We start from the raw sequence: 25,549 nt of genomic DNA, 5'->3' as shown, positions 1-25,549 counted from the left end.
TCCTGATCCTGAGCTGCACTCTTGTCCCTTTGTGTCACTGAACTCTCGCCCAAAGCAGCCCTACCTCAGCCAGGGGAGGGTCACTCCAGCCTTGGAGGGTCACTAGAGCTGCCGCTGTGGCTGCCACTATAGGGAATGTGGCTAGGAAAGGGGACGTATAGGAGGGCCATTGCTGGCTGGCCCAATTTAGAGCAGCAATTGAGCCCTCATTTGTGCTGAGTTCTCCTTGGCCATAGCTGAGGATCTGTCTGTAACGCTGATGGAGCTACAGGTTCTCAGCTGGCACGCAGTGTGGGCTGCAGCCCAAACAGCTGGCACTCCCTTTGCCCAAGGGAAAATGAGAACACAAGGGAGGAGCAGGCATTGTGTGTGTGCATGACACTCGGCTCTACATCTCCTCACTGAACTGGGGAATGGTGAGTCCTGGCTTTCTGCCTGTGGGCCTGGGAGAAAGCCCATGGACAGGCTCTCCTCTGCCTCAATATGGTTACTCAGGAGCAGAGAGGGGCAGTGTTTGAACTAGCTTTGGGAGCACAGGCACATCAGGAATTGGAATTGGAGCAGTGAGAGAATCCCCTGCCTGGCTGGTCATACAGCCATTTACACCTGTGCAAGAGGGGGTCAAATGGAAACAGCATTTCACACCCAATAGAACTCACTTTGCATGGGAGTAAGGGACTCCACAAGGCACAGGGCAGCGTGCAGTCAGGCCCTGCTGTAATACCAGTGAAGCCAAGAGGCCTCATTCTCCTTTCCCTTACACCAGTGTAAACTAGGAGTAACTCCACTGAAGCCGGTGGCACTATGCCCATGCAAACCTGGAGTAATAATGCAGTGCTGAATAAGGAATGAGTTTCCTCAGTATGAAACTCCAGAGTCCAGCCACATTTCCTGTGCTGTGCCACAACTCAGCTAGACATGGAGCAATGACAATTAAATGCCCTGATTAGAACATTTCACCTTTTCCTTTTCAATGGTGAGGAGAATGGGATGAGAAACTGAAGAGCGCAGAATGGCTGTTCCATTGTCACCTATGTTAGACTGCATGAGCACATTCGAGATGCTGCATGGGGGTATGAAGCAGAAGTCATTGCTAGAAATGCAGTTTTATTCTAAAGCTTTAATGCCCACAAGGAAGGAGAAAAAGAAGTTTGTGGAAACCTGTCTGGGTTTGTGTCCTTCTCACCTGCGTGCGGCCACCCACTGAAGCCAGGAACTAAGTGTACGAAGAAAAGTCACTACAAGGCCATGCACATTCTCTCCCCGGAGCTGCTACATTTGGAAACTACAATTTTTCAAAATCATTATTCTGATTTTTAATATAATTAAAATGAATCAACCCAAAGGGGAAGGGCCCAGTGGAGAAGAGCTCGGAAAGTCTGCAGGGAGGGAGAGGAGAAGGAAAGTGGCCCTGTTTCCTTGGTAACCCGGGCACCTCCCCCAGCAAGGCCTGTAAGGGCGGGCGGGAGGTTTGGCCATGACACACTCTGACCCTTTTCCATCCCTTCGTGAAGCAGGGGTTGGCCTCACTGCAGACAGGAGGGTGGGGAAGGGGTGACTAACAGTAAGACGCTGGTTTGATGAGGATGGCAGAGGCTTGGCAGTTCCCACTACAGAAACTACCCCAAGTGATGCTCCCTTTGACGTTCAGTCGAACAGAATAACAAGCCGAGTACCACCAGCCCCCACCATAGCTAGACGCACAGTTCCCACTGTAAGTGTCCTGATCCAGGTCTTTAGTGGAGAACTTCATGTTGTCATGAACGGTGGTTGGATTGTTTGAAGTCATGGCGTCCCCTGCAGTCCCCGTGTAAGAGCCCAGCCTCAGCCTGTAGCCATTGGACTCATCTTCCAGACTGAAGAGGTTGTAGTCTGCGTATTTCATGGTGCCGGTTGAATTATGGATGACAAACCTGACCTGGTAGACCTTCTGCTTGGCGATCCGATAGATGTACTCCATCCCCAGCCAGTAGTCATCGTGCACGTTGCCAAAGCCGTACTTGTAGGTGCTCCAGGACTCAGCCCAGGTGATCTGCGTGTTGTGCCGGTTCCGCTGGAGGACCGTCCAGCCCCCGGCTGTTTCGTTCATGTCACAGTACACCACAAGCTGGTGCAGTCCTGTGGGCTGGATGAGGTAGATACCACTGGGGCTGCCTGAGGGGATCTCACTGCAGTCCTTGGGCTTGGCTGAAGGCAGGAGAGAGAGGCTGATTTAACCAGAACCCATGAAACTAGGCACTAAAGCTTCCGATCCTACTGCTGTGGCTACATTCAGGGCAATGCTGAGATGCTGCATGCTTGCATGGGCAAACAAAGGTCTGGAAAGGGTTAAAATGATGTTTGGGTCTCGTGTCATCTCCGGCCAGAATCCAGACTGAGGGGGCCATATGCAGTCAAAGTGTTTGGAGCGGGCCAGGCCAGGCTGTTCCAGACCATTCCCACCCGAACCAGCACAGTTGGCAGCTTTTGCCCCAGACGGGATTCACCAGGGATTCATGCCCATCAGGGCCTGTAACATCAAAGTTCCCCCCTCTTAATACCCATGATACAAGGCCATTCTCTACCCACCCTGCTGTCCCATGCCCATTCCCCACGCTCCATGTTCAGGTCATCCAGGATCAGTGCGGGTGGGGAGGGGGGTCAGTTTTATTTCCATCATGAGGAGTCTGCCTAGGAGTTATCGCTGCAGAGAAAAATGCTTGAGCAGCTTTCTATTGACATCCTTGCTGGTATGTAGTGTCAGGTCTGCAGAGCAATGGGAACAGGCTCACTGCATGCTGGGTCAGTGGCACAGATTGATGCCCGGCTTTGTGTTCCTTACTGGGAAAATGCAGCAACCATGGGTGTGTGTCTGCCTGAATATTCCCTGGAGATGAAATGCTGCTGGATCCCTCTCTAGTCCCTCCTAGGGTATCACTTGCCAGAGGCCTGAGTAAGGTAACCACATCTACCATAGTCCTTTGGTATCAGCAAGTCACTTGGTCTGTTCCCTTCTTGTTTCCCTGATTATCAGTGCTTAATTTGTGCCCGAGCTCACCAACACTGAGTCCCGGCACCACTAGACTTGGCAGTTCAGAGCCCTGGCACCTATGGGCTTGCTGCATCAGTGGTGTCCCGTCACCTCTTTCATAACAAATTAAGCACTGCTGATTATGGTCTGATCTGACCTGGTCATGGATGAGATCCTGATCTGGGATGCATCATCCATGTCTGAGCAGATGATGTAGGAAACCCAATGCCAGTCCTAGCTACCAGTAGTCCCTAGTTCAGATCCTCAGTCCCAGCAGGGTAAGGAAGGTGGCAGGGCCCTATTATCCCCATCTGACATGTAACGTAAACTAGGCCTCATTCGTACAGTGAAGCCATATGAATGTGCCCACCTGATCTGTGAGTCCAGGGATTGAATAAACATGGAAATGCCAGTAGAAACAGGACACCAGGTTGGGCAATCCCCAAAGGACCAGGCAGAGCTTCTGCCAGACTTGGGGAGGGAGCCCCAAAGATTCACTGTCCTGGGAAACTTCACCCCCAGTGGAGATTATACACTCGGCCTGCCAGCTCAGGCCTCAGCCATCATGGTAGCCATGGACTTCCCCCAGCTTGTCACTGGCCACATTTACAGGTCTGCACAATCACTAGGCCTCATTTTTGTCCTGGGTTTAGACCTCAGCAGTGTTGGAATCACATAGTTCTCCTGGACAGGCCAATGCCTTCCTGCCACAAAGATCAAAGGGATCCAACGTTGGGTACACCAACCAATTTAGTCAAACTAATGGAGGACAAAGGGTAAGTTCCTGATGCCAGAGAACTTCCAGGAGGCCCTGGATGGCAAACAGCCTATCTGCAGTACTGCAGGGTGAACAAGCCTTGGAAGGACTGAGGAATGCCAGTCCACCCCTTGCAAACAGACCTCTTACACTTCATAGTTGGGGAAGGTTGGTACAGGCCACCTGATGGTCAGGGTAACTTGAATCATCTCCCCCTCCTTCAAAGAGAATGAGGTACGAGCCACCCTACGGAATACCAGATCGGGTCTACACCAGCAGCCTGCCCCAGTTCTGGCCAATTTTCAGTCAAGCTTCAAGTACTCTTCTGATCTCCCTGATCCCTCTGATGGTGGGCTAGTATATGGCCAGACAGATAGAGAGAGTGCTCCCCACGGGGTAAGACTCAACATGAAGACATTCCCTGCCCCAAAGAGCTTTCAGTCAAAATGACAGAATTGGAGGAGACAGGATGTCCTGGGAAGCCCAGAGGAAGGTGTAACTTTGAGTGATACTTGTATGTGTGTGTGTGTAATAGTGTCTGAGTGAATGTGAGGTCACTTGTGGGTGCCATGGAAGAAGCGAGGCCGAGGCCAGGTCTGCAACCCAGACTTCTGCCAGCACCGCCAACTCAGTCAGGGGTGAGAAGGGATATGGTCTTGGACTGACAAAGCTGTGCTGGCAAAGCCCCTAGTGAAGACACTTCTTTACCAGCACAACTGCATTTTGACCGGGCTGGCTTGTTTCACTCTGGATGTGTAGGGAAAGCAAAGGCCAGCTTTACTGATGGAAGCTGCGACCAGATCGGGGTGGTTCTAGACATTTCGCCACCCCAAGCACAGGGGGCACTCTGCCGGTCGCCGGTCCCGCAGCTCCGGTGGATCTCCCGCAGGCGTGCCTGCGGAGGGTCTGCTGGTCCCTCGGCTCCGGTGGACCTCCCACAGGCGTGCTTGCAGAGGGTCTGCTGGTCCCGCGGCTCCACCGAAGCCACAGGACCAGCGGACCCTCCGCAGGCACGCCTGCGGGAGGTCCACCAGAGCCGCGGGACCAGAGGACCCTCCGCAGGCATGCCGCCGAAGGCTGGCTGCTTGCCACGCGACCGGCAGAGCGCCCCCCGCGGCATGCCGCCCCAAGCAAGCGCTTGGCGTACTGGGGCCTGGAGCCGCCCCTGGACAAGACTAGCAGGGCTTTGTCAGTACAGTACCGTACAGATACAGCTACACCAGTACCACACTCCTAATGTAAACCTGGCCTGGGATTTTCAGAGCTGCTTAAGGGAGTGAGGCACATGAATGGGATTTGGGTAACCAACTTCCTTAGGCACTTTTGAGACTCCCAGCTTGAGTCTAACAGACACTTGACTGTTGGGAGCCTGGGGGCATGGCATGCCAGATGGAGAAGGTGCTCCATTCTCAATGCTCAGTGTGGGGAAGGGCTTTGAGCTGGGAAGGAGTGAGTGGGGGTGTCTGTGTGGAGCTGACATTGTTGGCAAAGGGGAAGGGTGGCAACCAGGGAGTGAGCGATGAGATCAGAGCCATGGGCCAAGAGGAAATAGGGAGTGAAACCATGATGGGGATCTGGGGGGTGACGCAGTCTGATCGAGAGGCAGGGGAGATCTGAGCTGTTGCATGGCTGGAGGACCTGCTAATACCAAGGGTCCAGAAAGCTGGAGGTTTTATGCAAATGATGAAATGCCCTAATTTGCATATGAAGTGAATACAGAAATTTTCCCACTGTCTCCCTTGTGCCACCTCCCCAAATTCATAAATTCATCCTGTCAAACCCATCGTTTCCCTCTGGAGTTACCTGCATAGTCCCATCTCTGCTTCTCAATGTGTCTCCCCCTGCCCCCTTCCTCTCTCGGGCTCCCCTGCATGAATTTCCCCCTTCCCTTGGTCTGGCTCCCTCCTGGCTCCCCTCTATCCATGGTGCCCCACATCCATCCCTTTGAGTTCCTCCTGCCCTCAGAGCACCCAATGTAGATCCACGACTCATCACTCTAGCCATATCTCTATCGGGGGGGTGGGGGTGGGGGTGGAAGTCCTAGAGTGCTGTAACCATGGCGACCCTACCTAGACACATGGCCTGGTCCCAGTGAGGACTAGGCCTCGGCCTCCCTCAGCTCTGCCACTCTCCCCATCGGGAGCCTAGCAGGAGATGCCCAAGCCAGTGGGATCCCAGGCAAGTGGCATTGGAACAATGTTTATAGTGGGGTTACTGAGAGCCATTGAACCAAACTGTAAACCCTATATATAATGGAAACCACTTCAAGCCATGGGGGTGGGGGAGCACCCCCAAGCACCCCTAGTTACAGCACCCCTGATCCCAGCCAGACAGGCAGCCTGGGCCATGCTGGTAGCAGGACAGCAGAGCGATTCTGACATGGGCCAGTCTGCTCCCCCAATACCCAAGTAAACAGGGTAGCACCCCTGAGTCAGTGGGGTTAACCCAGTGTGACAAAGGAGAGGCTCTGTCCCCTGGTGCACCCCAGAGCTCCCCCTGGAAACCACAGAATATGGGACAAGGCCATAGGCTGCACCAGTTGCTGCAGCTCACTGGCATTGGGGAAGGCCTCACCAAGAGAGGGTGAGAGGTTGGGTACAGCAATAGCCTCCCATCCCCACCCCTGGGTGAGTGTAGGGTACAGAACTAGCCTCCTGCCCCCTCTACTCCCCTGGCGAGGGTAGGGTACAGCAAATTTGGCAATAGCCTCCCACCCCCACCCCCGGGAGAGGGTCAGGAACAGCAAAAGCCTCCTGCCCCCAGGCGAGGGTAGGGTATGGAAATAGCCTCCCACCACCCTCTGCCCCTCTGGCGAGGGTAGGTTACATAGAATCATAGAATCATAGAATCTCAGGGTTGGAAGGGACCTCAGGAGGTCATCTAGTCCAACCCCCTGCTCAAAGCAGGACCAAACCCAACTAAATCATCCCAGCCAGGGCTTTCTCAAGCCTGACCTTAAAAACCTCTAAGGAAGGAGATTCCACTACCTCCCTAGGGAACCCATTCCAGTTCTTCACCACCCTACTAGTGAAAAAGTTTTTCCTAATATCCAGCCTAAACCTCCCACTCTGCAACTTGAGACCATTACTCCTTGTTCTATCATCTTCTACCACTGAGAACAGTCTAGATCCATCCTCTTTGGAACCCCCTTTCAGATAGTTGAAAGCAGCTATCAAATCCCCCCTCATTCTTCTCTTCTGTAGGCTAAACAATCCCAGTTCCCTCAGCCTCTCCTCATAAGTCATGTGCTCCAGCCCCCTAATCATTTTTGTTGCCCTCCACTGGACTCTCTCCAATTTATCCACATCCTTCTTGTAGTGTGGAGCCCAAAACTGGACACAGTACTCCAAATGAGGCCTCACCAGTGCTGAGTAGAGGGGAATGATCACATCCCTCGATCTGCTGGAAATGCCCCTACTTATACAACCCAAAATGCCATTAGCCTTCTTGGCAACAAGGGCACACTGTTGACTCATATTCAGCTTTTCGTCCACTGTAACCCCTAGGTCCTTTTCTGCAGAACTGCTGCCCAGCCATTCGGTCCCTAGTCTGTAGCAGTGCATGGGATTCTTCCATCCTAAGTGCAGGACCCTGCACTTGTCCTTGTTGAACCTCATCATATTTCTTTTGGCCCAATCCTCTAATGTGTCTAGGTCCCTCTGTATCCTATCCCTACCCTCCAGCGTATCAACCACTCCTCCCAGTTTAGTGTCATCTGCAAACTTGCTAAGGGTGCAATCCACACCATCCTCCAGATCGTTAACGAAGATATTGAATAAAACCGGCCCCAGCACCGACCCTTGGGGCACTCCACTTGATACCAGCTGCCAACTAGACATGGAACCATTGATCACTACCCGTTGAGCCTGACCATCTAGCCAGTTTTCTATCCACCTTACCGCAGTCATCAGCATTACCTGAACACACCACACTGGCATCTTCTCCATGGTTACAGTTGTGGTCTCCCCAAGGCTTTAAGGTGCACTCTGTGAGGGCAGATTCTCCTCCTCTGCAATTAACATCGTCCAGTAGGATGGGACCAGATCCTTGTCCAAAGTGAGCTGTGCCTGGTGCCGATACTCCAGCCCCACAGCCCAGCTGCCGACACACCACTGATGCATCATTTAAGTCCCAGCCGTCATCACACACAGTGCCCCAGACATTGTTGTACAGAATTTCCACCCGCCCAGCACAGTGGCTGGGGCCATTCACCAGCCGGATTTGACCTGGGAAAATGCAAACCAAGAGTTAAAGAGAAAGCATCTGGGGAATTGTGTAGGGAAACAGGAGCTACCTCTTGGGAGCTACCTACCATCTTCAAATGCCTTTGGAGCTGTTTTTGTGATATTAGTGATGGATCTCTTGAAGATGTGCAGGTTGTGTGTGTCCAGGCTGAGAACGGAGGCTGTCAGAGTCTCCAGACAGGTGAGGAGCAGGAGACAAATGCATGGGACTGCTGAGAATGTGAAGAGACAGAGTGAAGCTCCCTTCAGGGAATGGAGAATCACAATTCACTTAGCAACACAGCTGGTAATAGAGACCCACAATGCTACTAGGTAGCAATAAACAGCCTCTTAGGCGAACATAAGGGCTCTCCAACTCCGGGCAGTATCAGAAGCTAGCCGTATCCCTGGTGGCCCACATTTCTGTGCTAACTTCTTTTCATGGTTAAAACTGCAACAAGAGTCTGTTTCCAGTTCTTTTCCCAACCCCTCTATAACTTTGATCAGCAAAATTCATTTTAACTGACCAGCACTGGAACTGTCATGTATTCACTGCTCAAGCTTTTTGTTTGTTTGTTTGTTTGTTTTGTTACCAATCCTAATAAAAATGCACCCTGTTTTGAAATTGTGACTTGTGTCTGATGTTTCTGTCTGTTCGGCTCAGGAAGAACTCATTAGTACCACTTCTCAGACTTTCCACTTCATTAACTCTTGAGCATTCATGTAAAGAATAGAGGTTGTAATTAATCCAATTGACTAATGATTATTGTATCTAATTGTAACAATCTTTCACCAAATAAAATGCTTGGGTACAGCTGGTGTTAAGGTTGGGCCATTGGGATTTAAGTCTTGAATACTGAAACACAAGACTAAGGCCCACTTTTCAGATGCTCACACTGAGATGAATCCCCATCTCTGCAGGTACTTTTGAAACATCTGGACTACAAGGTTAGTATTGGTGTGGGCTTGAACTCAACGCAATCCCCCCAGGACCACCTGGCTTGCCCAACCTTTTCAATGCTGCATGTATGGAAATCAAGTGATGTTTACACATGTGCTGAGTGCAAATGCTTCCTCTAATGGGAGTGAATGATTGGGAATTTGGCTTGACCCCACTTTGCATAAGTGTAAATGAGGACCCATGCAGCAAGGCAGGGAGAATTGGGCCTGTCACAGTTTCAGGGTAACTGCACCTGTATCCCACTCTCTGTGGTCCACTTCTGGAGTCCCCTACATATCCCTTCGGTGGAGGGACACCCTGCTGCGGTGGGTACATGGCTCTAAGGTGGGTAGACAGCCAAGGGAGGAAGAAATGATGGATACAGTAAGCTGCCTGGGTTGGTGGCTTTCCTGGAAAGGGGATGTTAAAGCTTGGCTAGCTGCATGTCTGGAGTGTGCCCGACACCAGCCAGCCCCAGCTGGTCACAAGGGAAAGCTCATGGAGTGACCCTTGACTGGTCCCTGGGAAAGAATACAAATGGACCATGTGGGCCCCCTACCCCATACTAAAGCTGGGTATCGGTTCATGCTGGTAATTGTGGAGACATTCAGTAAGTGGGTAGAAGCCTTCCCTACTCCAAACTGCCAAAACCACTGTCTCACTGCTCGTTACCCAGGGTCTTTGTTTGCTGGGGGGTTCCCTGAATCATGGATTCAGATCGAGGGCCAGCATTTCACAGTTCTCTATTGCAGCATCTCAGTGAACTGCTGTGGGTGGAGTGGCAACTCCATATCCCCTACCACCTTCAAGCCACTGGGCAAGTGGAGTGCATGAATCGCACCATCAAGGAGCAGCTTTGGAAGGGTGCCAATCTGGGAGGCACCAATTGGGCCAAGCTCTTGCCTTTCATTTTAATGCGTATCCAAGCCCAGCCTGCCAAAGGCTTCAGTCACGAACTGCTAACGGGCTGACCAATGCCTTGGTGGGAAATACTGCTCCCACCCCCACCAATGGAACAGGTCGTGCAGACAAACATGGAGGACTGGATCCTCCAACTTCAGAAGCGAATCCGAATACTACACAGGGAGGCTGCCCAATCAGAGGGCAAGGCTAGGGCCAAAACCAAAGCCTGGTACGATCCCCCCCCCACAATCCCCTGGATCAGATACAAACAGGGATGCTGGTAATGTATCGTGCTCACAGCCCCACCCCTTTCCAGTGCCCTGGTGGGAGGGTCCTTATCCGGTAGCTGACATGATTCATCCATCTCTGGTGTGCTTATCCCATGAGGATCAGCACTGGTGGGCTCATGCCTCTCAGGTGAAGCGCTGTAATGCCTTCACCAGATGCCAAAAGGAATGAAGTGATTCTGTTTTTTCAGGACTAAGGCCACTCCTGTGGATACTTCTCATGGCTGCATGGGCCAGATTTAATCAGCCTCGTTATCCAGCCCTAATCTGGAGGACATGGGAATACAATGGGAATCGAAGTACTACACTCCAGAACAAGTCCAACAGTGGCCCTGGTATCAAAGGTGAACAATGCCTTGGTGGCAGGGAGGAAATTGTAGTTTAACAAATTGTGGTACTGCATGCTATTGGGGGTTTAGTCCCTATGCTCGCCAATGTAAATTTGGAGAGGTGGGATCAGGGTGTACAGCACCTGAAGCACCTGAAGTGGTCAGTAATTTTAAACCTACACCCGTTGTGCTACCACACACCAGGGCACACAGGACATCCACAGATACCCCATGTCAATCCACTCTCTCTTCTCCTTCCCCAGCCCACCATCTACTGACCCTGATACCCTCAGTGACTGATGCCAAGTATACTTGCAAAATGAATACGGTCCAACCAATCGTTTTGTTCAGTGGTTTAATAACGGCTCCTTACAAGCCCCCAAGTATACCCACAATAGTTCAGCAAAGTGGACTTTTAAAATGAATGGAATAAATGGTCACTTAAATCACTTTGAACAAACTACACAGCAATTGTTTATGCAGGAGTGTGTACCTTTTCCACCTCATTATCCCTCTGGAGAAATGATTCGGCTCTCTGGGGAATGTGGACATCGGAAGGAAATCTCACTCCTGTCTGGATTCCCCTAAATTCTTCAGGCATGACACCCCCGTTTAATTGGACAGGTTTTGCTGCCCCTTTTTGGACCAAGGGAAAATGTATCCTAATTAAACCTCTTCCACCACCCCCTACTCCTCCACCTCCCTCCAAATTGTCTGTGACACACCCACCCCCATGGTGGTTTACCCCAATCCAAAGACCTGTGGTTCTTAATGCATCTGGTTTACAAATCATAGAATCATAGACTCATAGAATCTCAGGGTTGGAAGGGACCTCAGGAGGTCATCTAGTCCCACCCCCCTGCTCAAAGCAGGACCAAACCCAACTAAATCATCCCAGCCAGGGCTTTGTCAAGCCTGACCTTAAAAACCTCTAAGGATGGAGATTCCACCACCTCCCTAGGGAACCCATTCCAGTGCTTCACCACCCTCCTAGTGAAACAGTGTTTCCTAATATCCAACCTAAACCTCCTGCACTGCAACTTGAGACCATTGCTACTTGTTCTGTCATTTGCCACCACTGAGAACAGCTGAGTTCCATCCTCTTTGGAACCCCCTTTCAGATAGTTGAAGGCTGCTATCAAATCCCCCCTCACTCTTCTCTTCTACAGACTAAACAAGCCCAGTTAGAATAATAGAATCACAGAATATCAGGTTTGGAAGGGACCTCAGGAGATCATCTAGTCCAACCCCCTTCTCAAAGCAGGACCAATCCCCAACTATGTCCATTGCTCTGTTCCCCACTGACTAGTATCTCAGTACACCTCTACCCTTATATAACGCTGTCCTCAGGAGCCAAAAAATCTTACTGCGTTATAGGTGAAACCGCGTTATATTGAACTTGCTTTGATCCACCGGAGTGCACAGCCCCGCCCCCCCAGAGCACTGCTTTACCACGTTATATCCAAAGTTGTGTTATATTGGGTTGTGTTATATCGAGGTACAGGTGTACTACATTTGCTAACTGTTCTCAGTTTACCAAAGTAGGTGAAAGAATGCTGCTATGGGCAATTTAAAACTCATTAGAAATGGTTGGATGGGAATTAAAAAAGAACATCCAAAAATGGCTAGCCCTCAGAAACTACCTCTGGGAAAGTTGGAACTCGCTGCAGAAAGCTGACTCAGAGGCTCGAATCCAACTCTTGGAACGTGCCCTGGGGCTACGGGACATGTGGGGGATTATTACAGGGATCTGCACTTAGCTCAACCGACCGTTTGTTGGGAAATGTTATTCTAACCCTCGAGAATATTACGGAATCCCTTATGAGTAAACTGGTGAACAGTGTAAAGACTATTTTGTGGGAAGAAGCATGTGGCCAGGCTCAACAAACCCTCACCAATCATCTTGTAAACCTCTTGCAGGATGCCCGTCGGGGTTTATGGCCATCTGGGTTGGAAGTGACCAATGTAGCAAATCAATTAAAGGTGTATTGGCCCTTTAGAGCCACCTGACAGACAATTTGGGGGGAACTGTACACTGAGCCTGTGTACCCTTACTGTCAGGGGAGTGGCTGAAGGAAAATGGACCTCAGCCATCCTTTTACAGCCGGGCTTCGGGCGTGGGTGCAAATGAAAAACATCCCAAGAACCCGTATAGCAAGTAGTTATAACAAATAACAACACACGGTTTCTAATGGGATCCGAGGTATACTACCCACACATGGGTCTCGCGTGGGTGGGACAGGGAAATACCTGGAAGGGATGGCCGCAGGAATCGCCACCCCTGCAGTATTCAGAACCCGTACCCCCTCAGCATTCGGTAGAACAGGGAAATAAAATTTGCTGGGAGGGATCGGCTGTGCTTAATGCCCAGGTTTTGGAGGGTGGAAAGTGTGTGGAGCGGGTGGGATTTGGACCAGGAAACTTTTCCTTGCAGCTGGGAAACTCCACTTATCAGATTCATATACCAGCTATGCATTGGCTTAATGTAACAGGACACTCAACAATACCTACTAATTGGACTATGTTGGTACCGGAACCCACTGGGACCATGTGATAGAGTTACCCTGGCAGCTCCAGGTCAAGCATCGCCGAACGCAGATTTTGGAAGCCAAGGCCCTTGGAAGAATAAATGCATTTCAACTGTCTACTGAACTCCCTGCTGATTGTACTTGGACTGATGTTGCCTGTGCCCTTTGGACAGGCCTAATGGACACTCATTCACTTCTTGGTCATATTACTCGTGTTGTAGGAATGTTATTCCTATTAATTGTAGTATTGATCATATTCATGGGGTGTTTGAAATTATGTGCTGCCTTAGCCTCTCCCCGAAAGCCATATTTGTAAATTCAGTGGCTTACCCCTTTTTATGACCTGCCTTCTCTCTCTCCTTGTAGCATGATCAGTGGACCAAGGTATCAGGCTAGCTGGAGCCAGGGCCTCCAGCCTGAATGCCCGTCGTTCAGTGTGCGAGAAGGAGGGGTGCCTGGGCCCTTCTTTGAAGAGAGTGGGGGAGTGTTGGGATATGTTAGGGTTAAGTAAAGACCTGGGAAGTTGCTGATGTGCTGACATGGCATTAGGGGATAAAGGCATAAGCAGGCAGTACGTCTTTGTTTGGTAAATAAGCTGCCATATTCCCCCTTCCCTGTTGCTTGTAAGAATTGATAAGGCCTGCAGCTGCATGAAAAATGTAGTTGTCCAATGAATACCCTTTGTGTGAAAGAAGGTAAAAGTAACATCATAGAATCTCAGGGTTGGAAGGGATCTCAGGAGGTATCTAGTCCAACCTGCTGCTCAAAGCAGGACCAATCCCAACTAAATCATCCCAGCCAGGGCTTATCTCCCCCTCCCTTCCTTTCCCAGCTACATAAACAAGCCCTGGCTCATGGCCCCTTCCTCCCTCCCTCCCCTGAGAACTGCTGATCAGGGGAATTTGTAGCAACAGATTATTGCAAAGAAATGTATTTTCAAGGTAAAAATGCCTGTATAACATGCTTAATGCTGTGAACAATAAATAGGGGTTGGTATACAAATTGTATGGGTGTTTCTATTACTTAATAAGGGTTTTGGGGGTGCTGTAACAAATGTCGGCCTTTACATACTAACTACATACTACATACTAGATAAAAAGAGTGTGCTGTAACCAATCCAGTGCTTACTCGACAATTGGGTTGAGGGGAACAAGTATCGCAATAAATAAGCCTGTACTCAAATCCGCCTCTGGGTCAACCTGCTCCTTTTTCTTCTAACAGATCCAAGCAGCTTACGTGCCAGAGGCTGTGCGTGAACAGCCCAGGAGTGGGGTTCTCACAGCAGAGCAGGGTCAGGCTGGCTCCCCGAGTCAAGGATTGGACTGACCTAGCAGATCATTGAACCAGACAACACCAGGGGAACGTCACAGTGGCCAGGGCCAGCTCCAGCGTTTTTGCCGCCCCAAGCGGCAAAAAAACAGAACAAAACAAAACAAAAAAGCTGCGATTGGCGGCAGCTCTACCACCACCACTTCATTCTTTGGCGGCAATTCGGCAGCAGGTTCTATCCTCCGAGAGGGACTGAGGGGCCCGTCGCCGAATTGCCGCCAAAGAGCTGGACATGCTGCCCCTTTCCGTTGGCTGCCCCAGGTATCTGCTTGCTGCACTGAGGCCTGGAGCCGGCCCTGACAGTGGCACACCAAGCAGGGTGTATGTGCGGCTTGTTACTCCAAATAGAGTTCACCTTTAAGCACTGATATTTATGATTTTAAGTGAGTCTTAAGTGCAGTGGCTAAGAACAGTCAGGAGGCAATCACAGTGTTGTTATTTTCTGTTTCTTTATTTCGGGTGAGGGAACTAAGCAGAAGAAAGCAGAAAAATGACGACCAGTGAGGCAGCTACAAAACTAGAGCTGGCCAGACAGGAAGCGGCAGAGAAGGAAAAGGACCGCGAGTTTCAAATGTGGCAGGCACAAATGAGGCTCAAAGAAGGGCAGGCTGCACATAGAAGGGCTATGGAAGAAAAAGAGAGAGAGAGAGAGAGAGATCAAACACCGGCTGGACCTGCTAGAGAAGCAGAACCAGAGGCTCCCGACCCCAACGACTCCCATCACTACAGAAATCCACAAGTGGGAACACTTATGTCCTGCATACAGTGAGGAGGTCAATATTGCTGAATATCTGACTACCTTCGAAAGGCTGTGTGCAATACATGAAATCCCTGATGATAAGAGAGTTCCTACCCTGACTGCAAAATTAACTGGTAAAGCTCGAAAAGTATTCAATGGAATGCCTATTGAAGATGCTTTAGACTATTGTAAATTTAAAGATACTCTTTTGCGAAGTTTTCAGATTACCCCTGAAACATATAGTGTTAAATTTAGGAATATTATGAGGGATGTTGGGATGAGTAATGGGGAATATGTAAACAAATGAAAGATTTATTGGGAAAATGGGTGAGGGGTAAAGAGGTGGCAAGTTTTGAGGGAATGTTGGATCTTGTTGCTCCAGAGCATTTCCTAGGTATATGTAAGGCTGATGTACAGCAGTGTCTATGGGACAAAGATGTAAAGTCTGTGGATGAGGTGGCTTTTTTAGCTGATACCTTCGATCAGACTCAGGTGTCTGTTGAGGGCAGGCCACAGAAAGAGGGTTTAAAACTGGTGGGAAGGGAGGGTCCCATTTTGCCCCTGGGAAGACAGAAAGGGCCTGGGAGCCTAAACATTCTCTTACCCCAAAACATTCGTCTACTGGTAACTCCTATCCCAAATCTCCTGTAAAAGCAGAAGAGCCCAAAAGGTGCTATCAGTGTAATTCCAGTGTGTGATCACCTGAGGAATAAACGCCCTGTGCTAGGAGGAAGCAGGCAACCAATAGCTCATGTCAGGTCTGCTGTCCTCAACGCAGAAACCCCCCAGGGAATCGAAGCCTGTCATATTGGTTTTGTGAGATTAGCCTCTGCAGAACCAGCCATGGAGTATGTTAAGGTTGTCAAAATGAATGACAGGGAATACAGGGGCCTGCCTCTCTAGTTAAGCAGCGTGTGGTCCCAAAGGCCAGTATGCTACCTGGCCAAATGGCAGATTGTGGGGGTGGGCGAAAGCTGATTCCCTGTACCACTAGCTAGAATCCATGTGGTGTGGGAAGGTTTGGAAAGTGTTTTGACTGGGGGGGTAATGGAACACCTCCTATTCCACCTGCTCCTTGTGTTAGGCCTGAATAAAGATGTAGCACAAAAACCAGTTATGTCAATCTGACTGAAGTCAGCATGTTTCATAAAGCCCTGGGAAAGAGCAAGATAAGTGAGGGGGCTGATGCCAGCTGTGTTGTGTTAAGACACAGTGTTTGAAGGACCGATAAGAAACACAAGCATCTCACAGTTCTGACTAACTCCCTGGTTTAGTGTTCGGTGTGTTTTTAACTCCCTCACATTCCTAACCTTTGGCGCTTGTTGAGATATTAATAATATAATGCTGTAGAGACTAGGCATGCGTATATATTAAAAGGTGTCTAATTTCTAGTTGTTAGACAAAGGGGGTGGATTGCTCTAGTGAATGATCTATGACGTAATAAAACTGTCTATATAAGCTAATACTAAGCTGTAAAGAGGGGGCTGGTTCTTTTCGGATACGAGCTGTTCTTTACTGATACGTGCACTTATCAATAAAGAACTTTTGATCGGACCTTGCTGGTGTTGCCTGGTCTCTCTGCGGTCAGACAACGAACTTCGCTGTTGGGGTTCGAGTCCCCGACATCTTTGGCGACTCCGCCGGGACTCTGTCTGACTCTCCGGCGGGGGATCAGACTCTGAGGCAACGCAGCGCGCATCCTCTGATTTAGAGGAGCCTTGCCTGGTAGTCTGATCTCTGCGTCGGCGATAAGGCGAGTTCTGTGAACCAGCTGAAGCTCGTAGAAATCCAGCAACATCCACCTACCCGTTGAGTAGGGTTAAGGTTGCCTGGGTTAGAGTCCCAGTGCAGATTGTCGGGGTTAGAGTCCCTGACAACTTAGGTCTGGGTTAGAGTCCCAGTCCAGGTTTGCACAGGATACAAGTAGTCTGGGTTAGAGTCCCAGCCTGGGTTTGAGTCCCAGTCCAGGTGTTCGAGTCCCCTGGAGAGGTAAGTGAGCGCTCGACGCGGGAGGTGGGGGTTAGAGTCCCTTTACCTTGACGCGGGGAAGAGGGGTTAGAGTCCCCTTACAAAATGGAACAAGTTGGCAGTAAGTGTCTGGGGGACGCCCCATTGTCTCTAATACTTAAAGATTGAAAGAAGATTTCTGGAACCAGGTAGCTTTTGGAGCTGTATGTTTAAAGCTGTATGGAGAGCTCTTGTAAAAATCCCCCAGCATATGCCCCAGAGCCACACTGGGAGGAAGACTGTCCGTGGGGACGTCTGTCTCTCTTGGGCTCACGCCATCTGAATTTATTGACTGTGCAGCAAGATATGATGCATCGTGGTAATAGGAAATAATGGCCTTGGTGTGTGTGTGTGTGTGTGTGTGTGGAAAATGGGGGAGGGACAGTCTAAATATTCCACCTCACCCCCTAAGGGTACCCCAGCATGTTACATGTACGTACATTATGGTCTTAAAACCTGCAGGTATTTAAAGAATTGGAATCTTTACACGCGTGAAAATCTATCTAAACAATGCCCATTAGAAGGTACCTTCAATCTAGATAAGATCATATATCTCAAAGGAGCTTTTAATCACCAAAGAAAAGCCTCTGACACAGTGTGAGCAATTTGTCTAGGAACGGGTTAATTTGAAATTCAGCTTGCCTTGGTGAAACTGGAGAAGCCACGGGCTGGAATCTGAACTGAACTCTCTGAAAGAGACACTGCAGGAGATTCCAGGGTGTAAAAAACAGCTCTCCCAAGAGCAGAAGCATGTTGGAAATTCTGGACAAGCTGTATACAGGATAATCTCCCGTCTGCCTATTCCCCTTCTCTGAACGTTATACAGACGTGGCCAGTTTGGACATGTGTGAGTATTAAAGTGGCTTAAGGGTTAAAGCATTCATGTTCTTCCTGAGTAATGTGGGAGCGTTCCCAACACTCTTCATTGTTGTTTTATTATTTTTAATTAAGCTTTAAAATTTGATTATATGGTGTGTTCCCCCAACGTCCTGCAGTAGATAAATTGGTAACAGATTTGTCACAGTTTGGTGAGCAATTGAGAATAGGGGAGCCCTATAGAATTTACACCATCTATCTGTTTTACCTTTGTTATTTTGTGTTTCTTTTGTTTGGTACTGTTAGTGTTATATGTTGAGGATTGCATGATTAAAGGTGAGCCTACTCTCAGCTGCAGTAAGTCTGAGAACTGGAGAGGGGTTTAGCATTTTTCTCTCCACCCTGGTTGACCGGAAGGGTGGCAGGTGGATCTACCCCCAGTCGTAGCAGGACTGGGCAATAGAGTAGTTGGAGAAAAGGGACGAGATGTGTACTTGATAACTAGAATTGAGCAATTAAGAGCATGGAACATGAACCAGGCGGCAACTCAAACCTGCGCCAGGGCAAGTTGCAGGCCTTGAGACAGGATTTCCAGTTAGAAAAGGAAGCCCTGGCTAAGCAAGTACCAGTCCTTCAGGGACTTGTTAAAATTTAACCATTTGTGCTCAGCATATGTCGTAACAGCAGTGTGTTTGCTACAAGAGGAAATTAAATAGTTCAACGCCAGTGGGCCATGTGTTTTGCCCAGGTGGCAAGCCTCACAGGGGAGGACTCAAGTAGTTTTGTGAGTAGAAATGTTTTAGGGAAAGGACCAGACGGGTGGGGGCTACTTAAAAAGCCCACCCTCCTAGCTAACTGGTAGTGGAATGCGTTGGTACCCATGGAAAGAAACGGTTCAGAAAAAAAAAAAAAAAAAAAAAAAAAAAGGATCGGGACCAGGCGGCCAGGCAACAGACAGAGAGCTTGGAGAACAGGTTGGAAACTTTTAGGGTGTAGTGAAAAAAAAAAAAAACAAGAACAGGGTAAGTAAGTATACGCATGTGGGTTCAAATACTCAGAAGAATATTTGGAATGGTGATCTGAGTTGGTAAGTGGTTGTTGAAAGGACAAGCACGTGATTTAAGGCACAGTGAAAAGTTAACTCTATAGTTGCTGGAGGGAACAGCAGTTGAATTTTGTAAATGTACTAAAGTAAAAAGTTCTTGGTGTCTTTGAAATGTTTGTAAATAAATTCAGGCAAAGAAATTATTAGATTGCAATCATTTGGCTATGAACAATTTTGTTAAATTAGCTGAAGAATGTATACCGTGCTATGTAATTAAAATTGTATTAGGCTCTAAGAGCACTGTGAGTGCTGATGTTTTCTTTCAGTGTTTACAAGCAGGAGTTACAAGTAAAAAGTGAGCCAGCAAGCATCTGTATTAATGCAAATTATCTAATTAATATGGGGTAATTCCCTTGTTTTGCCTAAAATCAACAAGAGTATTTGTATATTTTTAGTAATGATTGCCTGCCCAGAAGAGGTAGACTTCTGTTTTGTCTTTCAGATAATCAGAGAACACTGATGTCGGCTGAACAGCATTCAACGTACCATGATTTGCTGGCACAGTAAAAATTGTGTTTTGTGTTCTATGTTCTGTCTTGTGGTGTTGTCTTGTGGCCAAAATTGATGTGTTTAATATTTTTATGGGATGGTCTGATTTAAAATCAAGCAGCAGTGTTGGATTAAAATGCAGATATTTGTTTTGTTCAACTTAGAATACAAAGTGTTTGGATACATCAGCAAAATGTGATATACTAAAGTCTTATACATTTTCTTAAGTAAGAGAAAGATACTACCTTGGCCAAAACTTTTAATTGACAATTGTTATTGAAATTTGCATATTAACAGTCTTTGAAAGCAAGGACATGGAAAGTTAACCCACTCCCCATATTGTACATGGGATCCTTCTGGCTACCTCAGACTTCTAGCCAGAGGGCTGGGGATGGTGGACAGCTATTGGACTACAGTTTGTATTAAATGAACTCATCGAAGTGGGTGTGCTTGTCTTGGTTTGTTGTTCTCAAGTTCTGTAATAACATTATTTTAGTGAAATGGTATATGTGGCATATATTAGATAAGACTAATGTACTGTAAAACAGCAATGTGTATGTGTTCATTGTTAACAAACGGTACATAAGTAAAAAGTAAAAGTTTCTTTTGTAGGTTACAAAAAAAAAACAAAAAAAACAGCCGAGGAGGGAAAAGGAAAGGACAAGTTGACTGAGAAAAAAATAGTTAACATGCTTGGTTTAAAGATGAGACGTCAAGGACACTCCTCACAGCTAAGACTTGGCTAACCCTCAAAAGGAACAAGGGGGGGACTTAAATTTGCCCATGCAGCTATAAAATTTGTAAAATCTGCAAAGACACTAATGCAATGTGTTAGGTTTTTTTTTTCTCACAGGTAAAGAAGAAACAACCCAAAGATCCTAGCAGCCTGCCCCTCCTTGGAACCAGGAGACTGGGTCTACATACAGATCCATCAACGAAAGACTGCCTTGGCTCCATGCTGGAAAGGCCCGTATTGAGTCCTGCTGACTACCAACACCGCTGTGAAGTGCCAAAGACTGACTGCTTGGACCCAGGATTCTCACTGCAAAAAAGACCCCTCCACCTCAGAAGAATTCTCCTACTGATGATAAGCCTATTTTTTTTTCTAGTTCTATTGTGCTTCTGAACAGCATGGCAAAAGGACAAGGTAACGTGCTGGTTGAACCTCTCCCTTGTCCACGGACAAATCTATTGTGCCTTTGAATTTTTCTAAAAGAAGCAAAACCATTACAGGGTGATGTACTCATCATCTCTTCCCTGTAGAATGCTAAACTACATCTGTTTTGGGAAAGAAGAAAAAAAACACTCACTCCACTGACATTGCCAAAGTCCAGGAATTCCTGACCAAAAAGAACATTAAGAACTGACCCTGGTGAAGAAACAAACAATTACACACTGGCAGGAAGAAATTTGTGGGACTTATGTTTGGAACTGTGGTATTAATTGGATTTTGGGGTTTATTCTACAGGCTGTGCCCTGTGTTTTGGATAACTCCTTCAGCATGTATTGCCCTCCCTCATTGCATTTTGAATAGCATTGTCCTTATCCAGTTTTCAGATCGCTTTTACATACCCAGATTGCTCACAAGGGGCTGCCATTAGATTAGCACAACAGCGGGCCTGGGTTATTTCCTCTGGAAAGAAAGAGAATTGACCAAATCCCTGTGGTCTAGGGGCCAATGGTACACTGCCATTTGGAATATTCTTAAAGGCCAAGAAAATCATGAGAACTTGGGCCAACTAGAAAAGGCCACTAGACTTATTTTTGATGCTCAGCTATCTTAAGTACAAGCTGGAGTTGGTGAGTTACATGTCATTTCCACCCTTAGTTCTGTGACCCAGAAGTTACTGACAGAGATGGTACTAAATATCACTGAGGCTGGAAAGGCATTGCAGTGGGATCTAATATGTTTAAATTGATCCTGAGCACTGGACTTGGCCCACTGCCCTTACAGACACACAGGAGTACCATCTGATCTGTGGTCATGCAAACATACTTGGACACTTTCTGGATGAAAGTGTGGATATTCACAGTGCTCCTTCCAAGCATTTGGACCGGTTAGGGTGGGTGTGGGCTCCCACATACCAGATCCTGCCGGGTCCATGGGGAGGAGGCGTGTGGGACTGAATTATTTACCGAGACATCTGGGACATTAGACCCCTTGGTATACCTAACTGATTTATAGTCAGTGCCCCAGACCAATGAACTGTTACCCCTGAAGGCGATTTGTAGCTTCGTCTGCAACTGAAGAAACCGTAACCCGGTTGTGCCCTGCCAAGCGATCATTTGTTGTCCCAAGAGTCCCGTTGGTCCTCTAGGGACAAAGGGGGGATTGTTAGGCCTGAATAAAGATGTAGCACAAAAACCAGTTATGTCAATCTGACTGAAGTCAGCATGTTTCATAAAGCCCTGGGAAAGAGTAAGATAAGTGAGGGGGCTGGTGCCAGCTGTGTTGTGTTAAGACACAGTGTTTGAAGGACCGATAAGAAACACAAGCATCTCACAGTTCTGACTAACTCCCTGGTTTAGTGTTCGGTGTGTTTTTAACTCCCTCACATTCCTAACCTTTGGCGCTTGTTGAGATATTAATAATATAATGCTGTAGAGACTAGGCATGCGTATATATTAAAAGGTGTCTAATTTCTAGTTGTTAGACAAAGGGGGTGGATTGCTCTAGTGAATGATCTATGACGTAATAAAACTGTCTATATAAGCTAATACTAAGCTGTAAAGAGGGGGCTGGTTCTTTTCGGATACGAGCTGTTCTTTACTGATACGTGCACTTATCAATAAAGAACTTTTGATCGGACCTTGCTGGTGTTGCCTGGTCTCTCTGCGGTCAGACAACGAACTTCGCTGTTGGGGTTCGAGTCCCCGACACTTGGTAATGATTTTTTCCATGTAGCTCAGGTTAAAGTATTTGCCTGGAGCAGGAGGGAGTTTTATGCTGGGACCCCTGAGGGAAAGGGTCAGGTCTCAGGAACTGCTGAGAGAATGGGAGAGAGTCTCCTTGATTCTTCTGCAGCAGGGGGGAAGCCACATGCTTCCAGGTGGGAGGGTGGTTGAGACCAACTCCTGCACTGCAGCTGGAGGCAACACCACATCAGGAAAGGATGGGGGTGTGATGCCTGCCAGGGAGAGAACTGTCCAGCTTGTTAGCTGCCAGCAGGTCACAGCTGAACCTGAGAAACTTAGCTCTAGGGAGCAGAGAGAAATGTGTCCCAGAGGATCTCACAAACCACTGAGGTGGGTGAGAATTCCTGTGACTCTGTAACACAGGGAAGCAGGGTGCTTCCAAGTATGGGAGGGGCTGAGCCTAGCTCCTTTCCAGCAGAAGGAAATGTGCCCTCAGGCACAGGGGCAGGAGAGGTGTTGTCAGTGATTAAGGAAACTGCCCCACTTGGTAGCTGGCAGAGACACTAGAATACCAGGAACCTCAGGAGATCATCTAGACCAACCCCCTGCTCAAAGCAGGACCAATCCCCAAAAAGATTTTTACCCCAGTTCCCTAAATGGCCCCTCAAGGATTGAACTCACAACCCTGGGTTTAGCAGGCCACTACTCAAACCACTGAGCTATCCCTCCCTCCCTTCCTTGTCACTCCTTGCCTTGTCCTACTCACAGCACTCTGCACCTGCATGAGGCAGCTCCAGCCTCTGGCACGGAATGAAAAGTTTGGGCAGGAAAATAACTCACCCATTCTGATGGTGCTGCTGAGCAGATGGGCAAGAAAACTGAATGCTCTGTCTGCTGCTCCTGAGCACTGAGCTGCGATTTGTCCCTTTATAGCAGAGCCGGCACCTCCGTCCTCACCCAGTTTACCTCAGAACCTCAACTCCCAGCAAGGAAGATTTGCATGTGCAGAAGGAAATAGTCACTGCTTGTGAGTCTTGGGCGGTTTTATTACCCACAATAATAGAAAATAGCCAGACAGTCCTCCCTCCTTCCTGAGAATACCAGATACGCCCATGATAACAGAGCAGTGAGCCAGGGATTTCTGTTATTGACACTGTCCCAATTCGAAGCATTTCTGAAGAACTGTCCAGGCACCTGAGCAAATAAGGAAACATATGGAAAGTTCAATCCAAACAGGATGGGGCGAATCTGGGCTCAGTAGGACCTGCCAAGCAATGTCAATAACCCGATGGGCAAGGGCAGGTCGAGAGTCGCTGCTTCTTACCACCTGTCGGCCCGTCAAGGGACAGGGGGAATGAGCGGTTGGGCTCAGTCCGGTTGCCAGGTGCCAGCAGCACAGAACCCATCCCCTGAGCTGGCACTAGCTGAGCCCGTGGGCTGCAGTCTCTGTGCAGAGCCAAGGACTGAACAGGCACCAGGCACTGGCCAACCTAGAGGTGGTCCCTCCAGCACTGATGCAGTGTGACTGGCAGGTGGGGGAGAAGGGGACTTGGTGGGTCGTTGTGCTGTTTTTCCTTTTCTACACAGGAACATGGCGCTCTGGGTTCAAACTACAGCAGAGCAATTTAGCAGATTGACCTCAGGAAAAACTGCCGAGCTGTAAGAGCAGTGGGACAATGGCACAGAACAGAGGCCTAGGGAGCTTGTGGAAGCTCCTTCACTGGAGGTTTCAAAAGCAGGCTGGAGCCATCGGTCTTGGATGGTTTAGACACAACAAATCCTGCATCTCGGCAGGGGTTAGACTAGATGACCCTTGCAGTTAGGGTGACCTCATGTCCCGATTTTATAGGGTCAGTCCTGATATTTGGGCCTTTTTCTTATATAAGCTCCTATTACCCCCACCCCCCCCGTCCCGATTTTTCACACTTGCTGTCTGGTCACCCTACTTGCAGTCCCTTCTAACCCTCTGGTTCTATGATTTTAGGACTGAAGGGATTCTGGGTCATGGAGTCCAGTTCCCGCTGTAACAGGCAGTCCCCTCATACAGCCCTGCTCATAAATTTATCATGCTCTGGCTTGAAATTAATTAGGTTGTTTGCTCCCACTGCTGCTCCTATTGGGAGGTTGTTCCCAAGCCTCATTCCCAGCACCAGGCGGGTAACACCCACGTCCTTCCATGGTGTCCTCAGTGCAGGAGTGGGGAGTCATTCCAACATCCTTCCACAGCGTCCCCAGTGCCGGGCAGTCCACACTCATATCCTTCAATGGTGTCCCCAGTGTCGGGTGGTTCATACTCACGTCCTTCCACAGCATCCCCAGTGCCGGGCGGGTCATGCCCACATCCTTTCATGGTGTCTTAAGTGCCAGATGGGTCACGTTCAGGTTTTTTCACATTGTCCCCAGTGCCGGGTGGATCGTGCTCATGGGATCTGTGTCCCCTCTTTGCCTTCCAAAGGCAGAAATATCCTGGAAACCTCCCCTGGCTGATAAGAATGCTACAGGCTCTTTGTGCTGTTAGAACTGATCCAGTTACATAGGCTCCCTGATGCTGCGCAGAGGGAGAGCAGGGCAGCTCACTGCCATCCTGCTCCCCTCCCTGGGATCATTGCCTGGCAGAGGTTAGCACCAAGGAGGGTGCATGGGACAGCAAAGAGTTGACAAGGGCTCTGTGATAGGAGCTATCACTGGTGAGCTGACAGGCACTACTGGGACTAGGAGGATTGGTGCTCAGATTCTCCCATGAACACTTCAGCCAACTCTTAACTACGTGTCATTCAGACACTGAATCCACAGTACTGAGCTACTTGACTTCACTAGGTACCTTTGCTAACGTGAGCTCTGGGGTTCACGTGCAGTGTGTGCGGGTGTGTGTGATGGGTTCAGACACAGAGACCCCCTTGGGACTGTCACCCGATGTGCTGAGATTACCTCTGAGTCTGTTTCCCCTGCCAGTTTGGCACTTCAGAATCCTGTCTTGTTGAGCCAGACACTCCAGTCTGTTGCAACACAGACCCAGGGTCTGAACCACGCCCCCAAAGCTGCAGACTTAACCAAAAACTGGTCAGCAGGTCACCTATCTCCAGCACCCAGACACCCAGCTCCCAATGCACAGCTGTTTGCTCCCCCAGGTATTAATCACTTATTAAGTATAAAAAGTAGGATTTAAGTGGTTCCAAGTAATAACAGACAGAACAAAGTAAGTTACCAAGGAAAATAAAACAAAACATGCAA

General features: G+C 48.7%; 1 protein-coding gene across 1 annotated transcript; it reads right to left on the bottom strand.

Annotated features, from left to right (window-relative positions):
- Positions 1-1,372: 1,372 nt before the first annotated feature.
- On the bottom strand, positions 1,373-24,652 carry LOC123353240 (lysyl oxidase homolog 3-like). The gene is made up of 5 exons (XM_044994212.1): positions 24,487-24,652; positions 13,308-13,442; positions 8,080-8,223; positions 7,685-7,993; positions 1,373-2,187 (listed from the first exon to the last, which is right to left on the bottom strand). The coding sequence occupies exons 1-5, from the start codon at positions 24,650-24,652 to the stop codon at positions 1,559-1,561; spliced, it is 1,383 nt and encodes a 460-aa protein (XP_044850147.1). The 3' UTR covers positions 1,373-1,558.
- Positions 24,653-25,549: the final 897 nt, after the last annotated feature.

Source organism: Mauremys mutica, chromosome 19 (assembly GCF_020497125.1).
Source record: "Mauremys mutica isolate MM-2020 ecotype Southern chromosome 19, ASM2049712v1, whole genome shotgun sequence".
NCBI classification, from domain to species: Eukaryota; Metazoa; Chordata; order Testudines; family Geoemydidae; genus Mauremys; species Mauremys mutica.
Note: the sequence above shows the minus strand (reverse complement) of the source record. Positions and strands in the feature narration are given on the sequence as shown.